We start from the raw sequence: 17,891 nt of genomic DNA, 5'->3' as shown, positions 1-17,891 counted from the left end.
TGTATCTATCTATCTATCTATCTATAGATAGATAGATAGATAGGTATGTATGTATGTATGTAGAGAGAGAGAGAGAGAGAGAGAGAGTAAAAGAAGCTGTGAAACACATTATTAACAGATGTTTATCCAAGACTTGTGATCCAGTTGATGGAAAATTGGTCTAAACTAAGTTGATTACTATTGAGTGATGATATCATAGAACCTCCATGCACATTTACCATCAGTAGCCTGTGTAGCATAAATGGGAACACTGGAGCCCCAAAAGTCGTATTTGTGGAACTGGTTTGGTAGCATGTGATTGAGATTAAGCATCCTACAGACGCAAAAAGGAGATATCATCGCATCTAATAGCGAGTTGCACTTACTATCTTCAAAGACACCATTGTAGGTAGCAAGCTTAAATTTCAATTTTCAAAGTCTACCAAATCCTGATAGAAGATGTAATATAGCACTGTATGTGAGGATGATGGAACTAAGGGTTACTCCTCTTCTAAACTGAGCAGCGCAATCATAATCATCATTAAAGTACACAGGTAAGGCCCACAGTAATCATATACCTTAACTGCTGTAGCCAGCGAAGCCTTGCCTAACATTGCTCCTGAACCATGCTGATGAGATGCAGCATTTGTCGGTTCGAAGCCGTAATTGAGGTACTTTTTTACTTGCTACCTTCCCTTTCACGTCTAATCCATTGACCTTTCTGCTTGGCACCAGAAAATTTTGGTTGTCTTCCTCTCGTTTGAACATGCCCATTCTGTTCACGTTTAGACCTCCTCATTAACTTGGAAGAGCTATCAGGGTCTGACCCTTCTTGAGCATCTGCTGGTTGTGGAGCTAATATTGTACTGTCAACCTCATATGATGATGATTGGATAGTTCCAATTGTCAACGATGACATTCTATCCGAATTCTGAATGGCACTGGAGGACAGCCCAGCTCCTTGACTGGGTTCCGAAGAACTAGTCAAGGAGACCCTGGCTGGTGGAGCCACAAACATTCCAGGAGTAATAACTTCCAACTTTTTGGGCTCAATAATTCCACAACGGAGCTGCTGGGCTTTGAAATGGTCTTCAAATTCATTTTTCCGAGCGATTTCTTTTTCACTAAAGAGAAATTCAGGTTCCAAATTCGTCTCTTGTTCTTGACCCTGATCCTGTGAAAGTACAAATTCAGTGGAGTTCAGCATTTCAATCCAAGAGAAGCTATATTTTCATCCTAGAAAACAGATTTCAGCATATGTGATCACAAATTTCATAGCTGGCGTTTTTATATGTCGAGGTTCAAACACCTGTTCTGCAGTGGGATCAGCAGCTAAAAAGCTCCCCACAGATGCCATGTCCTTAGAATTAATAGACTTGCGGCACACAGGACATTTCAGTTGAATTTCCTCCAACAGCTTCTCCAGCATAACCTTTTGGCTGTAAATTCAAACAGTCAAGGCTGTATAGATTAGACTTTAACACAAATACCTTGCATGCAAAAATAGAAAACTCATGTACCAATCAAGTTCTTCATAGCTGTACTACAAATGCCAGTTGCACTCGCAAACAAAAACCTTTTTAACAATCGGCATTGATTCATCGAGATATATCTCTTGGCATTATGACCTTTGGAAAATGAAAAACACCTTCTAAAAGTCTTCCGTGATAGGTAAAAATCCTAACACATTGTAGAATTTTAACAAAACATCAATATCCTTACAAGTAGATAAAAGAGCCCCAGCAAAATAGACCAGCATTCCAAAGTGAACAAACCCAAAATTTCGAGATATATCTGCTACCACCAAAGCTGAAAAAAGATGGAAACTCAATACACATAGTCTTACCAACATATTCTGAGGATACGTATCTCAGCTCAGCAGATTCATGAACATGCCTAGTTCACAGCATTGGCAGGCAGTGAAAAGAGTCTTCAGATTCTCAGAGGCACTCAGGATTTAGCCCTCTTCTATGGTGATCAGGGTTCACTTACCATGCATGCTTACATGGATAGTGACTGGGCAGGATGTTCCACGTACTGGCAATTGTTTTTTTGCTTGGCAATTGATGTATCTCTTGGCTCAGCAAGAAGCAACCAACAGTTGCCACATCTAGCTGTGAGGCTCAGTACAAGGCAGCTTTCACCGCTACAGTAGAGTGTGTCTCGCTTCGACAATTACTTACAGATCTTGGTATTCGCCAGACATCCTCCACTATGGTCTACACTGACAGCCAAAGTGCTTTGGCCATTGCGCGTAAACCAGTGTTTCATGCGCGTACCAAGCATATTGAAGTTCACTATCATTATGTTCGGGAGCGGTTGTCAACAGAAGACATAAAGTTGTCCTATCTTCCCACAGAGGACAACATAGCAGATCTGTTTACAAAGGCACTTCCTCTTCCCAAGTTCGAAGTCTTCCGCCAAGCTTTACACTTGGTTTCCTTTGTTACATGATCTAACATACCTTGTACATTCATAGGTGGCTATATCCTTTTGGATGAACATGTGCCACCATGATCAAAAAATACCAGGTATTTTGAGACGTTTCCAGAATACTTCAGCCCATACCATGGAGGGGGGTTTGTAGGCCATCTTCTCCTAGTTCTAGTGATGCCCTATAGGCCCTGGTATGTGCCTTGTAGGCATTGGTATAGGCACTTAGTTTATTGTGTGCCTTTTATGCCACATAGGACACTTAGTCCTATGTGACACCTAGGACACTTAGTCCTAGGTCTAGGTACAAGTACTATGTACTTTGTTTTCACACACTACTCAAGATTGACGTGACGGCTGCAACTCTTCGACGCTTTGTACCTTGCACTCTCTTTTCTCTCAACCGATCCTTCAATATCATTAGAGACTAATGACCAAAGAGGTCCCGAATAAAGCCTTCGACATGAAAGACCTTATCTACCTAGATGAATCCACAAAAATTCCCAAACTCATCCTCTAAAAACACAACATAGTGCAGTTTCAATCGCACGATAGTCACTCATAAGATTGAAAACCATAAACTCCATCACGCATAGTAGGGACTAGCTACTATGACATCCCCACTGACGTCATCAGCGCCCAACAGTGGGTGTAGACCAGTCACCATAGTATAAAAATATGCTCTCACACATACAAATCCACACACCCACACATACTTGAGCATCCATTTATACAAAGTCTTCGTACTGAGTTTCTGTCTACACTCCGGAGGTGAAGGACGGACTCAACCATGACGAAGGCTAGCACTAAAGGAGAAGGCTATATTCATTATTGTTTGGGAAATTAAGTCTGGAGACATAAGGATAAAACATTCATAATCCCAAACAATGTATGCAAATAAAATGCTCAAAGGATTCAGAATGGAGGCAAGCTGATTAATGCACCAACGGATCCAGGTGACAAATTAATGAAGAATCCAGATAGTCCTAGAGTTGATAGAACCTTGTAGAAGTAACATGTAGGCAGCCTGATAAATTTGACCACTACCAAGTGAACATAGCTTTTCTAGTCGGTGTAGTGTTCCAATATATGGCTGATCCGAAAGAAAGCCATTAAAAGGTAGCTAAGAGAATTATTAGATACGTCAAGCGAATGTTAACTTATGAAATAGAATATATTAGAAGCACTTATTTAATATCAATGTTTACTGATAGTGATTGGAGTGCTCAAATGACAAAAGATCTACTTCTAGGTATTGATTCAATAAGCTCTGGTCTGATATCATAAGCAAAGTCATAATTAAATTATGCTTCACAGAAGATGATAATATAGCATCCACAAATGCAAACTCTGAGAGCCTATCGAGTTGAGAAGGATCTCAAATGATAATTTTTTACTCAAAAGGATCCAACATGATTATTTGGCGATAACTAGAGCTTTATTAAACTGGCCAAGGACCCCCTATTTCACAATTGGACAAAGGACATTGAGTTGCAGCATTATTTTATACATAAAACGATTTTGAGCAATGAAATAGAACTTAAATAATGTCCGACAGAGCTTCAGGTGGCAGATATACTAACCAAACCTCTCACAGGGATTAAGCTGAGAAGTTTTCAAGCATGGTGGGTGTAAAGCCTAGCCCCTTGTTCATCAAGAGAGACTGTTGAAAAAGTAGCGATGAACCATGGAATTAGCTCATTAGATCACCCTGCGGGTGATTTGGGGTCATGATAATTTTAGGAAAAAAAAGAGTGATAGTTAGACCTTAGGTCTTAGGTTAGGCCACTCATGATGTTATGTCACGGACATTGGTTAGAGATTTTTTAGGGACAGCATACCCCCACATACATCCATCATGGTTGGAGAGGATGGGTGCCACATGACACCATTTTATTGGTCTAACTCATGTGCCTTTGCCAGAGTCACACAAGCAAAGCACTCTCCATGTCGCTCACTCTAGGGCAGGTGATCCAATGATAGTATTGCATCTGTGCATGTGTTTGATGCATTTATTAGGGTCAATGCCACATAGATAGAGGTGAAATCCTAGCATCTGTGACTCCTGAGAAGCCACCAAGTGGCCTCACCCTCACACCTCTTTTTGTTTCTTTTTTTAGAGAGAGGCTTTCCGTGTAGGCATAAACACCTACCAGGCATCTCACCTCCTCAGTTAGGTTTTCTTTGTGTTGGGTTCATTATGTGCATTTTGCAGCAGTTGTTGCACTTTCAGTCGTATGCTTTCATTCTAGCCAGTAAAAAATGCAAGATGATGATGGTGATCATGAGGAGGATGAGGAAGACCATGAGGAGGGTTGTTGAAACAAGCTGAAGATGCTAATGAGGAGCACTGTCAAAACACAAAACTCCATTGTCTGATCACGACGTACAAGTGTTAGTGGACATGCATAGAGATAAACATACTGGTTTTCAGGAAGCTTTCTTACCTTTCCATTGCAATTAATTTTGGTGTTGATCGCATTGGGGTTGTGGTTCTGTTCTTATTTACAGTGATTTTCCTAGCATTGGAAAAAGATACATTTTTTATACACAGCGAGCTTTCATTTGAAAAAGCAAACAAACACCCATAAACATGGAAAGAGAATTTGAGCAAGAAATGGGAGTTGAAGGAGAGTCTTTCTGTATGGGTCCTGTAGCATCGAGAATCTGGCCAATACAATAGGTATATCTCCCATGGCAGGTGAAAGTTGGTCGTTGAACGCTAGGATTACATATGCATGCACAATTGCCACATTCCCAACCTCACTTCAACAGATAATTAATAACAACCAACTTCAATTGGACCACCCAAGTGCATAACAACCTTTTACCACTCCAATCGTCGCCTTGGCCCCGTAAATGTTACTCAGGTACAAGCTAAATCCCAAACCAACAAGCCAAGCGGCAAGGAGGAGCACTACTTTCATGGGAAATCCCGCAAGCAGATTCAACACACCAATTTTAGAGATTGAACAAACCTTTGCTCAATTTATTATGTACATAAAAATCTGTTGCGTCATAGCTTCATTCACAGCTGCAAGAACGATCCACAATTGAAAGCATAGGTGACCAATTGTAGCACACCATGTGCATAATCACTACAGAAAACCCTCTTTGAGCAAACCTCCTCATGGTTACATACATAAACCCAAATCAATATGTACAACAATTTACATACACGGGCTACATGAAACTATCATAAGGTCACTTTTGTCAACTGATCCATGGAAGTTCATGTCGCATTCAAACTGGAATGCAACAAGCAGCAGAGACAATTAAGCAGCCCACTGTTTCAGACTTGGCCCCTTCTGACGCTGACCTTTTCTGGCTTTCTTTAGGACAGTTTGAGCTTCAGCCTTCTATACATCAAAGGAGGCAGCCTTTTGGAGTTTTAACATGGTTCCTTTGGTGTAGCCTTGGCCATATCACGGGCTGCTGGTTTTGTCTTTCTTTGCATCCTCAGCACCACATGAGGATGACTTGCAGATTTTTTAAGGCAAATTTACTAAGAGACACTTGGCTCCATATGCAGCTGATTTTTTTTGTCTTTTGCGTGGACTTCTTGCTGTGGTCGTACCCCTCAAATATATTCAAACGTTTGGATTTCATATGATCCAGGGTGTGTATTCTGGAGCACTCATAAGACTATGGTCTTTTGGAAGGCAATTATTCCTTTATGCTGAAATCTTACATTTAGTAAATCTAACCCACCTATTTGAACCTGCAGCATTGATAAAGTTGCCATGCCGTGCTTAATTTGTTTAATTCTTAACTACTAAGTTTAGGTATGGCTACTAAGGTTCGTAGAGGTTTTAAGAGTTGCGTAGAGGTTTGTATGTAGGCTTTTTTTTAATATGGGACATGAATTTTAAGCTTCAATATGATATCCTAGGGCATTCGGGTGAATTGGGGGCCAAGGAATTTCTAAGTATTAGGGCCCAGCTTTGGATGCGACCAGTTGACCATCCAAATGTTTTCAAACGTTTGGAGCTTCAAGTTTGGGGGTATCTGTGTATAAAAGTGAGGATCTCCACTTTCCATATTGTTAAAAAACATCACCTCCAACCATCTGTGTACATTAATGTATCAACCTTGAGGTAATATCAGCGTCACACTCCCCACTTGTGAGTCCCCATAAGAGGAGGCCATGGGGAAAATACAGTATAGGATAGGAAAAAGGGGGTTCATTTAGGACTGCATTGTGAATAGTAGATTGGCTGCCACATGGGCAGTACACAGATCTCCTTATTGGATTCATTTTAGGCAGCCTCAAGGGCCACCCTGGCCAGCATCAATGGCTCAGCCCTTCAGGGGCATTTACGGCACAGTACGACTCTACGGAAGGTACAGGTTGGCAGGACAGCGGGACTGGTCGGCAGGTACAGTAGGTCTGATTGACAGGTATTGCAGGTACTGTGTCAGGTACAAGGGCCTGGAGAGGGCATACAACCAACCACAGCCTGCAGGAAGGGCCTTAAATAGGCAAGGAAACAGAAGCAGGTCGGCTGACCTGCCTATAGGCTGGGTCGTTTGACAGACTGCCAGCCTGTGGATTTGATCTGAAAAGCGTGAGTTTCAGAGTAGGCTGCATTCAGAGCAGCAGAGTCATTTCTTGTGGGAGGAGATCGTCGATAGATCCGGAGCATACCTAGGTGCAGGCCAACGGTCTGTAGTTATTAGCATGAGGAGGTGCATAGGAGGGGCTCTGTCAGCAGTCAACTCAGGAGCAGAACTTTGCAGGAGTGCTCTACCTTTGAAGAGCTAGTAAAACCTACAAAAAGGCATGTGGCAAAAGAGGAGCTGTCCACTTCAGAGGGTGCAGCAATCGTAGTCATATTCTCAGTCATTGTCCACTGAAGGTGTTGTCACATCTGTTGGCAGTTTTTGTACTTGGTATCTACCTTTTCTCTGTGTGTGTGTGTGTGTGCGTGCGCGCGCATAGCAATATCGCTCGTAGACAGCAAAAAGATTGGGTGCTTGCAAAACTCAAAAAGAAACTAGAGTGTTGGAAATTAGCCACTTGGCCTCTTCATGTCCGTCTTCAAATTGTGCAATCCATTTTGGTGGCTTATATTCAGTTCTCTTGCCCTTGATGATGTTTCAAAAGAAAGATATTTCTGATTTCATGTCCATCATTATGGAAACTTTCTGGTGCTCGAAGCAAGGCCATAAGACTATCAGATTACTCTCTATGGAGCATTTATGCTCCCCTAAAATGCATGGTGGATTGAACATACTCAATATTCATATCCATCTTCTTGCACAAGGGTAAAATGATGCTGCATTTTCTGGAAGGTAATCCACCTTGGGCAGCTATGATTTCTCATTTGCTTTTGCAGTTGTCTACTCCCACTTTTGGGCACTGGCATCCCACTTCATGGGGCTTTATTCTGGGACACATTGATGGCAAGATTAAAGGTTATCCTTTTGTTTCTCATATGCTCTTAGCCTGGAAAGAGATGTTATCCCATCTTAAATGGACCGGGCATGATTCTTTGCAAGGCAATTCTCTGCGGGCTGAAAAGAAAGAAAGAAATTTTATTAGAGTCTTCGGAAGACCGATGGGTCTATGAGACTGAAAGAAAACCTAATACAAATCACAGTAAGGGTGGAGCTACTAAAACGAGCATCATCACCCGTGCTGAATCCTAAGTCTGATCATACATAATCAAATACATTTGAGTGTGACAATGAAAAGACAAAAACAAGACTGGAGCTGAGCGGAATCCTCCGTATGTCATGTCGCCCTGGCTGGTGCATAGCTAGTGATGGGACGCTGGCGTCTGTCAAGGGGTCCCATGCGTCTCGGTCTCCTGGACGAGGCTCGACGCAAGACTAGAGCCACCGTGACTCCCGTGGGACGTATCCCGGGTCTAAACAATGATGGGAGGTCCCCCAGAGTGATCTGTGTGTCCCCTCAATGTCTCGTGTGTCGTGCTGCAATCGTCGGGTCGGGGTCTCTGTCACGTCTGCGGCTAGAGACTAGACGATCAATGTCACTCAATGGGAAGAACCCTGTGATCCTGCTATGAGAAGTGTCTGATGATGTGGCCAAGCCCCGTCGCCTGAGTAAGTACTCTCTGTGTCGGACCCTCTTGTGAATGAAGGCCGCGAGGCATCCCTGATCTGGATAGGCGAGGAATCTAAAAAGGAGCCGGGAGTTGTCTCTGAAGAGACAGTGGTAGTGACCTCGGATCTCGTAGCACACTGGGCACCTGATGCTCCTCCGACTCAACCTCCTGACAGTCGCACAATATGCATATGCGATGCTCCCTAGGGATCCCCTCTGCTCTGCCGCTCTCTATGCAGAGGCCGTGTGATGATACTCGAAACTGTCTGATGGAGATCCGTAGTGAGTGAGGCATATGAAGCTCAGTGTACCCCGGTGGTGTGATGAATCCCTCCTCCGAAATACGAAGACAGTAGTCTCTGTAGAAACTCAGCTTCACTGCAAGCTCCCTCGACTCCAACCGGGTCCTAAAGGTGTGTAGCTGCAGGAGATCCTCTCGAATGACTTGGTTGGTGTGTGGCCCGATCGGGATGGTGGGTGGGAGTACCGGAGGGGCATCCTATCGATGTGAAACCCTAGTCTCACAAACCATCTGTGAGTCCGTGCATACTAGCATCGCTCGTCTCCCTCTGCTGCCAACCTCATGGAGGAATCGAGAGCCAACCATGGCAACCTCTATCTCCCTGATGTGCAGTCCCCATATGATCTAACCTGGTGTAGATATGTGATGGTCTGAAAGGCTGCATCTAGCTGGAGTGGAGAAGCACCAAACTCGGCCTGAATGATGTGATGTGGTACAGATGGTTTCCCCTAGATCATCCGTGAGAGCATGAGGATCTGCAGGCGCTCCACCCATGCCCACTTTATCTCTGACATGTCAGGTCCCCAACAAGGGCTGCCATACATACCGGCTGGTCAAACCAAGGAGTCGAAGAGAAGAGCCTTGGTCCGAGGGTCCTAGAAGTGGGAGTGGAAGCATTGTCTCTCTAGCCGAGCCAGTGAGGCGTATCCCCTACTCAGTCAGGCCTACATCGCTGGTCTCATCGTGAAGATCGGGCTGGAGAAGATGACCCCCAAGTAAGTGTATGAGGATACGATCTCAACTGGTGACCCACCGAAAGTGAACTGCTTCCGTTGCATGTTTGCTCGAGACGTGTTAAAGATCATGACCTTGGTCTTGCCAAGGTTGACCTCCAAATCATGGGATAAACAAAAAACATGATGTGCATCCAGGTGTCGCTGGAGCCCCTCGGGTGTGGACGACAAGAGTGCCACGTCATTTGCATAAAGAAGAATCCTGATGATGATCCCGGCAAGTGAGCAACCGGTCCCTCTGGAAGCCCCCATGAAAGTCTCAAGCTCATTGATGTAGAAGCCAAACAGGGTTGGTGATAAGGGACAACCCTGTTTGACCCCTATGGTACTCAAGATCTCATCTGTCTAACTTTCGCCTATCCGAACTCAGCCTGAGACTCTTTCATAAAGTGCCATGACTGCTAAGATGATCTCTTGATCAAATCCCAGTGTCTGTAGGCGTGTGATGAGACGAGCTCGAGGTATTGTGTCAAAGGCTTTGCAGAAATCCACAAAGCAGCAATATACCCTCTCCTTCCGTGATCTGGCCTCCTCAATGACACTCCTAAGTGTGAGTATGTGATCCATAGTCTCATGGTCTCACCTGAAACCGGCCTGACCCTCTGCTCTGAGCCCTCTCATCTCCATGAACAGGCTGACCGACGCATCCAATACAACTGCATAGATCTTGGACATCACATATCCAATCATGATAGTCTTGTAGTTACTTGGGTCCATGGGATCCCCTGCCTTGTGGATGGAGGTGATGGTGTTGAGTGTCCAAGTGTGGGGGAAGCCAAGGCAAACAGCGTCATTAAATAGCTTTGCTAGGATCAGGGCTAACAAGTCGATCCCATATGCGATAAACTCAGTGCATAGCCCCTCGTAATCCTTAGCTCGGCCATTGTGCAGTTTCAATGTCGCGTCCTCGACTCCCTCTCTAGTGAACAACGTGCAAGTGGTGGGGCGAGGTGTGTGTATGAGATCTGGAGTGGGCTGGTGTGGGACATCATAAAGATGGTGTGCATACGTGTGCCAGACTCTCGTGTCGGTGAGGGGTGATGGAGACCTACGCTCAAGGAATCTCCACCAAAAATCCTTAGAGTTGTTGCTGTACAAGATGTTCAGCAGCTCCTCCTCATTTCGACGAAGAAACGCATGCTTCTTCCGACGTACAAGACGTCGGTACTTGCGTACCGTGTCTGGTGTGTTCGGGTGACATCTGGTTTCAAGTCGGAGTTGTCGGCGATTAGCCTTGCACTCCCTATCGTACCAATTGTTGCAGGGTACAAAACCAAGAGGTGGTGGTCTAGTGGACCGTGTGGTGTGGGGAAAGATTTGGAGGCAGCCTCGTGGAGTGTGCGACTAATCAGGGCAGCACGGTCCTCTATGAGTGGTATGTAGTCGATGTAGGTTAGGAGTCTGTTCAGGCGTCCAGAGTAGGCAAGTGAGAGACTGTGATCAAAGTGTATGTCATGGTAGGTGTCATGCTTCCTATGTGGTGTGTGTGGTGTGGCTAAGCGTGGGGTGGCGATAGTGAAGAATAGGTATGTGTGATCAGCTCTTGAAGGAGGTGGTGCTACTGTAAAGTCGGTGATACATGAAGTGAAGGTAGGGGATCCCATGATGTAATCTACTACACTAGTGCCCCCCTCGTGTGGGAAGCAAGTAAAACCACCTGAGGAGGGCCATAGGTCAAGCCCGTTGTAGATGATGAGATTAGGCATCCTGCCCAGATCAAGGAGCGCGTGTCCATATGGTGTAACAGGCCCGTGTCGGTCCGATGAGATCCTGGTCATACCTGCTCCATCTAGGTCCATGTCTGGTAGCATGATAGAGTCGTCTCGGAAGTCCAGGAGTGGTACCTGGCGCGTGCTCGTCCTGGCATTGAAGTCCCCAAAACTTACCTGCGGATGTAAGGGTGCATATGGCGATGTCTCACCCTCCTCTCGTGCCAATCTGGCAAAGTGGGATGTGTTTGAGAACCTACACTAGTCAAAAGCATTTCATCTGCCACTTGCTATACAAGAACCCAGGTGTTCTTATTTCCTCTCTTTTAAAGGTATTTTGCTTGTTGGTGATTTCCTTCAGGATGATGGAACTTTATTGCCTTTTCCATTTGCAGCCAAACAGTATGGATTGGGAATACATTACAGACAATTTTGGCGTTCCCTCTCTCAAATGCTTTCTTCTTTCTTCCCAGTTCCCAGATTGGAGCTCACAAATCAACTTACTGACTGGTCTTTACATCGTGCTCCCACGCTACAGCTACTTGTTTCTCCCTCAATTTGACACCCTCGAGGTTCCTTTTGACGTCCGTTTTCTGTCCGTGCGTTCTGTCAAAAAATCCGAAAAAAAAAATTTCGTACTATCAAAAATCCGTACGATTTTGTCCGTACAGCCAAAAAAATCCGTACAGTCAGGGAAGTCAGTACAGTTTGCATGTTAGAAAAAAAAATTTTCGTACTGCCAAAAATCCGTACGATTTTGTCCGTATAGTCCGTACAGTTTGCCTATCAGAATTTTTTTCTCGTACTGTCAAAAATCCATACGATTTTGTCTGTATAGCCAGGAAAAAACCGTACAGTTTTGTACCTGCTGTGCTTTCCTCCTTGTAAAGTGCTGCTGCTTCCAAGTTTTTTCCTTAACTCGAATGGCTGATTATTCCTATGAGAAAACCTTTCACAAAGACAAGTCGGTTTTCAACAAGAAACAAAAACAGGTGATGGATTTAGATGATTCCCTTCATGACTATGCTAAGGCTCAGCTTGTTTATGAGGTTATGCATGAAGGGTTTGAAGACACCCGTAAAGGTTGGAAAGATCCACTTCCCACCACTGGCATTATGGTGGAAGTGGATGATATATTTGATCCAGTTAAGGAGTATGCAAAGCATGCCATTATAATTTCCTTCCCAGGACGGATGCCTGCTACTGCAGATGTTGGGAATTGGTTGACTCGAACCCTGGGTGGTTCTTATGTCAAAAAAGTTCATTATGCAGCGAGGGGCTTTTTTGAGATCATCATGACTGATGAGGAGCACCGTCAGGTTTTGCTGGAGCACTCTCCTCTTTTCTATGGCCAGCAGATGGTCCATGTTTTGCCCTGGTCTCCCACTCGGAATTATCAGGCATTGATTCGGCATCGTTGCCCTGTTTGGGTAGAAGTTGTGGATTTTCCTCAATGCTTGTCTTCTCTTCTACCTAAAATTGCAGCTTCCCTCGGTAAGGTGGTATGTCCATCGCGACCCAATGGAAATTCAAATCGCTTCTGCATTTTGTGGGATACAGATCATCCCACTCCAGCTTCATACTCGGTTAATAATGTTTCCATGGGGGAGTGCCTTTTACAAGCTCAAGTGGGGGCTGTTTGCAGGTGCTTGCTTTGAATGCAAGCACATGGCTTCACAATGCCCTTCCCGAGCTCCACGGATGCCAGTGCAAGCTGAAATGGTTCAGCCTTTGAATAAGAATGCAAATGCCTCTTCTATGGTAAAAAACAAAGGGGTCAAACAGTTTTTCTATGTTCAAGACAAAGGCAAAGCCCCGGCTGTCTCACATGGTAATGCTTCTTTTCCTGTGCCTTTGTCCTCTCCACCTCAGGGGAAGGGGGAAAATTTTTTGACTGATGGATGGCAAACTCCTCACAAAGTGATCTCCCCCAGGCGACCTTTGCCTTCTCGAACTTGGAGTGGTGCATCCTCTCATGAGAAAACACCTGCTGAAAACTTTGGTGTTGGCCGGACCTGGGCTGCTGTGACTGCAAATCGAACCTTGTTTCCTTAAGAAGAAGTTGCTGCACTTTTGTCCTCTCCTCAGGGTGATGCTTCATCCCAGGGCAGAGGCCCAAACATTGAGGTGGAAATGCAGACGTAGACAGCCCGTTAGTTGCTGTACATACCTGTCCCATAACTGTAAATATGCTTGATCATCTGAAGTGTTACTCTCAATGTACACGGAATGTGTGATGGTCGCAAATGGAAACTCGTCTGGATGTATATCAGGCAATTGCAGCCTGATATAATTGCTTTGCAAGAGCATAATCAGCATATGTATGCTGGTCAAATAGGCCATTTTGCTGGTTATGATATCTTCTATGCTGGAGAGCACTCCTTTTCTAATGTGGCTTTTTTGGTAAAGCACGACCTTCAACCTATTGTGGCTCTCAATGATCGCCATGGTAGATGAATTATTGTTCAATGCCTTGTTCAAGGGGAAATTTTTGAATTTGCATCGGTTTATGCCCCCCAGTCTTCTCGTGATAGAGCTTTGATCTGGGCTGCCATGCATACTTATCCATGGCGACAACATGCCTTCATTTGTGGTGACTTTAATAATGCCCCTCAATCGAGTGACAACACCTCAAGCCACACTCATATGTTGGCTTCTGAAACACAGGCATGGTCTGATTTTTTGCTTCAGTTGCGCCTGGTTGATCCCTTGAAGGAATTACAGCCCATGCTTCCGGGTTATACCTTTCAGCATAATGCTCAATCTTCTTATCGGGCACGCTTGGACAGATGGTATCAGATTAATCCACAGCATTGTGATGCATGCTCCTCTTTGGTTGAGGCTTTCCTTACATGAATTTCCCACTGACAGATTGCCTTGCCGAAGGCTTTTGCTGATTAATAATAGTTATCTGGAGCATGTTGACTTCAAAGCCGACTCTGATGCTATTCAGCCTCTCTCTTGTCAGATACGCATTGGTTTGGATTATGCCTGGCAGGCTTTTGTTGCTCGGATGCAAGCAGTTATTCGAGATTATGGCAAATCCTATATGCAAGCCACAAGGGAGACTGTAGCACATGCCAAATTTACATGTCAGAGTTTGACTGAGCTTGCTCATCTTCGCCCTTTGTCTTCAGAGGAAAGCATGCTCTTATGTCAGGCTCAATTCTCTCTTCAATCTAATGATTGCAGAAAGCTTGCTAAATGGGAAACTCAATCCAGACAACGGGCATTTTTGGATAAAGGCTGCTCTTCCAAGCAATTTTTTAAGAGTTTACACTACAAAAGACAGGCTGCCAAGATCTGTCAGATCCGGATGCCTGATGGTTTTTTGTCAACATCTCGTTCAGAGCTTGCTAATTTATGTGTGCAGCACTTCTCCACTCATTTTGGGCATCTGGATACTCTTTCTCCTCGAGTCGTGTCTGCACGTCAGCTTCTTTTGCAGCATATTCATCCAATTCTGTCTGATGCTCAGGCTTTGGAACTTGAACATCTCTTCACTGAAAGGGAATTGTCTGATGCACTGAGATCTTGTGGCAGATGGAAATCTCCAGGATGGGATGGTCTCACTATTGAATTTTTTCTTGCACTCTGAGATCTTCTTAAATTCACCTTGCTGCAAATGGTAAATACAGCATGGCAAAATCAGTAGATGCCTTTGTCATGGAAAAAGGGTCTTCTCAAGCTGATTCCCAAAAAGCAGCTATGTGATTCACTGGGTGATTGGAGGCCAATCACGCTCATGCCAGTCATTTACAAGATCATTGCCAAAATGGTGGTTGATCGGATTTTTCATGATGGGTTGCATCCCTCCCAATATGGCTTTGTTCCATGTCGCCATATCACAGATAATATTGCCAATGCTTATATTGCGATTGAATATGCCAAATACATGCAGCAGGATGTTCTACTCTTGCAGGTAGATATTGCAAAAGCCTTTGACATAGTTCAATGGGATTTCATCTCGCAAACTATGCGAGCTTTGGGGTTTGGACAAAAAATGCAGCAAGTTATTTACTAGCTTTACTGAGATAGCAATCCGGCTTGCATTATCTCTGGGGATATCTCTGATGAGTAGACTCTTCGTTGTTCGGTCCGCCAGGGATGCCCTCTCAGTGCTTTACTGTATGCCATTGCTACTCATCCTCTGCTGCAATATATTGATCATCTTGTGGCTACTATATCACTTCATGGCTTGGAATTGGATGCTAATCGCAGCATGGTTGCTCAAGCTTATGCTGATGATTATTTCTTTACCCCGAAGAATACGCCCCATGATCTTGGTGCCTTGATGCAGGCCCTCTCTATTTATGGTTTGGCAGCTGGTCTTCATGTTAATTTTCAGAAGTCTAAGCTGCTCCCTTTGCATTCCAAAGACTGGCATAGTCTATTATGGCCCGGGGATATCATTCCACCCACTCAGTTTGTTCATCATCTTGGTTACCCTCTGGCGTGGGAACTCACTCGCCGACAACAAACTGATTGGGTTTTGGCTAAGCTTCGGAAAAAGCTTGAGTATTGGAAACTGGCAACCTGGCCTTTGCACGTTCGTCTTCGAATAGTGCAGTCCATCCTTGTGGCATATATTCAATTTTACTTGCCATTGATCATGTTCACTGAGGCAGATCTTACATCTTTCATGTCTGTCTTTATGGAACTCTTCTGGCGATCCAAACATGGCAGAAAAAGTCTCAGGCTGCTTTCGATGCATCACATTTGTTCTCCCAAGATGCATGGTGGATTGAACATCACGGATATTCATGTGCATATTCTTGCCCACAGGGGGAAAATGTTGCTGCAATTTCTGCAAGGTGATCAGCCTTGGGCTCTTATGATTAAGACTCTGGTCACTCATATCAGTATTTCTGCGTTTGGTCATTGGCAACTCGATCACTGGGATTTCTTTTTTGGTTGCACTGATGGCACTTTGCCTAGATGCCCTTTTGTCTCCCGCTTGCTTCTTGATTGGAAGCATGTTCTTTCTCATCTAGAATGGAATGGACGGCAAACTTTGCTTGGAATTCTTTGAGAGCTGAAAGCATTCACTAGTCGAAAGTCTTTCAGCCTCCCTTGGCTTTACAGGAACCTCGACGTTCCTACTTTGTCTAATTTAAAGGCATCACCTCGGTTGCTGATGTTATAGATGATGCTGGTACTGTGCTCCCCTTTTCTCTAGGGACCACTACATATGGATTGGGCTCTCATTATCGTCCTTTGTCACGACAAATTACTTCTATGCTTTCGCCCTTTGTTCCAGTTCCTCCTTTGGAACTCTAGGACCGACTGGAAGATTGGACTTTGACTTCTCCAGGGTCCTCTTCTCGTCCTTTGAGGCTATCTCAGATTACTGTACCTGCATTGTATAAAATCCTTTTGCCTCAACCTTGGGTTTCAGAGAGAAGTGATTCTGTTTGGCGAATACATCGCCCAGCCAAGTGGTGGAGGAAAAGATTACAACAACTTTGGGCCTATAAAGTACCGCTTCGGCAACAGGTTTTCTTTTGGCGAGTTCTTTTGGGAGTGCTTCCATCTGGACAGCTATTAGCTCATCAACACATCAAGATGTTCTGCTTCTTCGGAGACTATGCCTCACTTATTTTGACATTGTCCGTGCTCTCGTGAGTTTTTTGATCTGCTTCGACAACACCTGCGAGTGAGATTCCCATGTGTTCCGTTTGGAAAGTTCTTCTCGCTATTTGGGTTTCATCCATCCAGACCAGAGTTTCATCTTTTCTTCGTCTGGGTTCGTTGCTGGGCACTATGGACTTTATGGACATATAGGAATTGTAAAGTTTTTGGTGATCCTACTTTCTCTCTGTTTGGCTTTTTTAGGCGTTCTCTGCAGGAATCTTTCTTTGATTGCTTGGAGACCCGCTCAATAGATCATGAGGTCTTTTTGGCATATACTGAAATTTTCAGTTGATGTAATTGTAGCACCTTTTTTTGAGGTTATAATATAATCAATCAAAGATTTCACCAAAAAAAAAAAAGTGTGTGTGTGTTCGCAAATGTTTGGCTTCTCAAGAGACTGTGCTTCATTTGTTCTCGTTTTTCCCATCCTCCCGTGAGTTCTTGGATTTTCTTCGACAGCGGGGTTGAGAACGAGATTCCGGACTCTTGCTTTTAGGAAATTCTTCTGGCTCTTTGGTTTTCATCCGCGCGCTCAGGAGTTTGATCTTTTCTTTGTTTGGGTTCGTTATTGGGCACTTTAGACTTTGTGGATGAAGAGGAATTGTAAAGTCTTTGGTGATCCAATATTTTCTTTATTTGCTTTCTTCAAGCGTTCTCTGCAGCAATCTTTTTTTGACTGCTTGCAGACTCGCTACATCGATCATGATGTATATTTAGCATATACAGAGATTTTCAGCTGATGTAATTCTAGCTCCTTGCTTTGAGGTGGCTTTTCTTGTAATATAAACAATCATGGCCTTCACTATTAAAAAATGTGTGTGTGTGTGTGTGTACACACACACACACACACACACATATATATATGTATGCATGTATATAACACTTGAGATCTGTGTTATCCTCTTTACTGTTCTGTAAGCACATGCAGTTGAGTTGTGTTTTTCTTATAGTGTCTTGTGATCTCAAGGAAAATCTTCTGCTGCAAGTGGCCTATAGCAAGAACTACCCTATGTCTTTCGACACACGTATGT

The 17,891-nt window shown here is 44.2% G+C and overlaps 1 protein-coding gene across 3 annotated transcripts in view; it reads right to left on the bottom strand.

Annotated features, from left to right (window-relative positions):
- Positions 1–202: 202 nt before the first annotated feature.
- Positions 203–17,891, bottom strand: part of LOC147881724 (RWD domain-containing protein) — a 43,031-nt gene continuing 25,342 nt past the window's right edge. For 2 of the 3 annotated variants that reach the window (XM_087401790.1, XM_087401791.1), the window contains 2 exons: positions 1,289–1,418; positions 329–1,153 (listed from right to left, as the gene is read on the bottom strand). In XM_087401790.1, the coding sequence (XP_087257916.1) occupies positions 659–1,153; positions 1,289–1,418 (625 nt within the window). In that variant the 3' untranslated portion in view covers positions 329–658. The other variant, XR_015543960.1, reaches the window with a different exon arrangement.

Source organism: Dipteris shenzhenensis, chromosome 30 (genome assembly GCF_047967505.1).
Source record: "Dipteris shenzhenensis isolate YYH24624 ecotype China chromosome 30, Dip_SZ_1.0, whole genome shotgun sequence".
NCBI lineage: Eukaryota > Viridiplantae > Streptophyta > Polypodiopsida > Gleicheniales > Dipteridaceae > Dipteris > Dipteris shenzhenensis.
The sequence above is the reverse complement of the archived record's forward strand: the minus strand, read 5'-3'. Positions and strand labels throughout refer to the sequence as shown.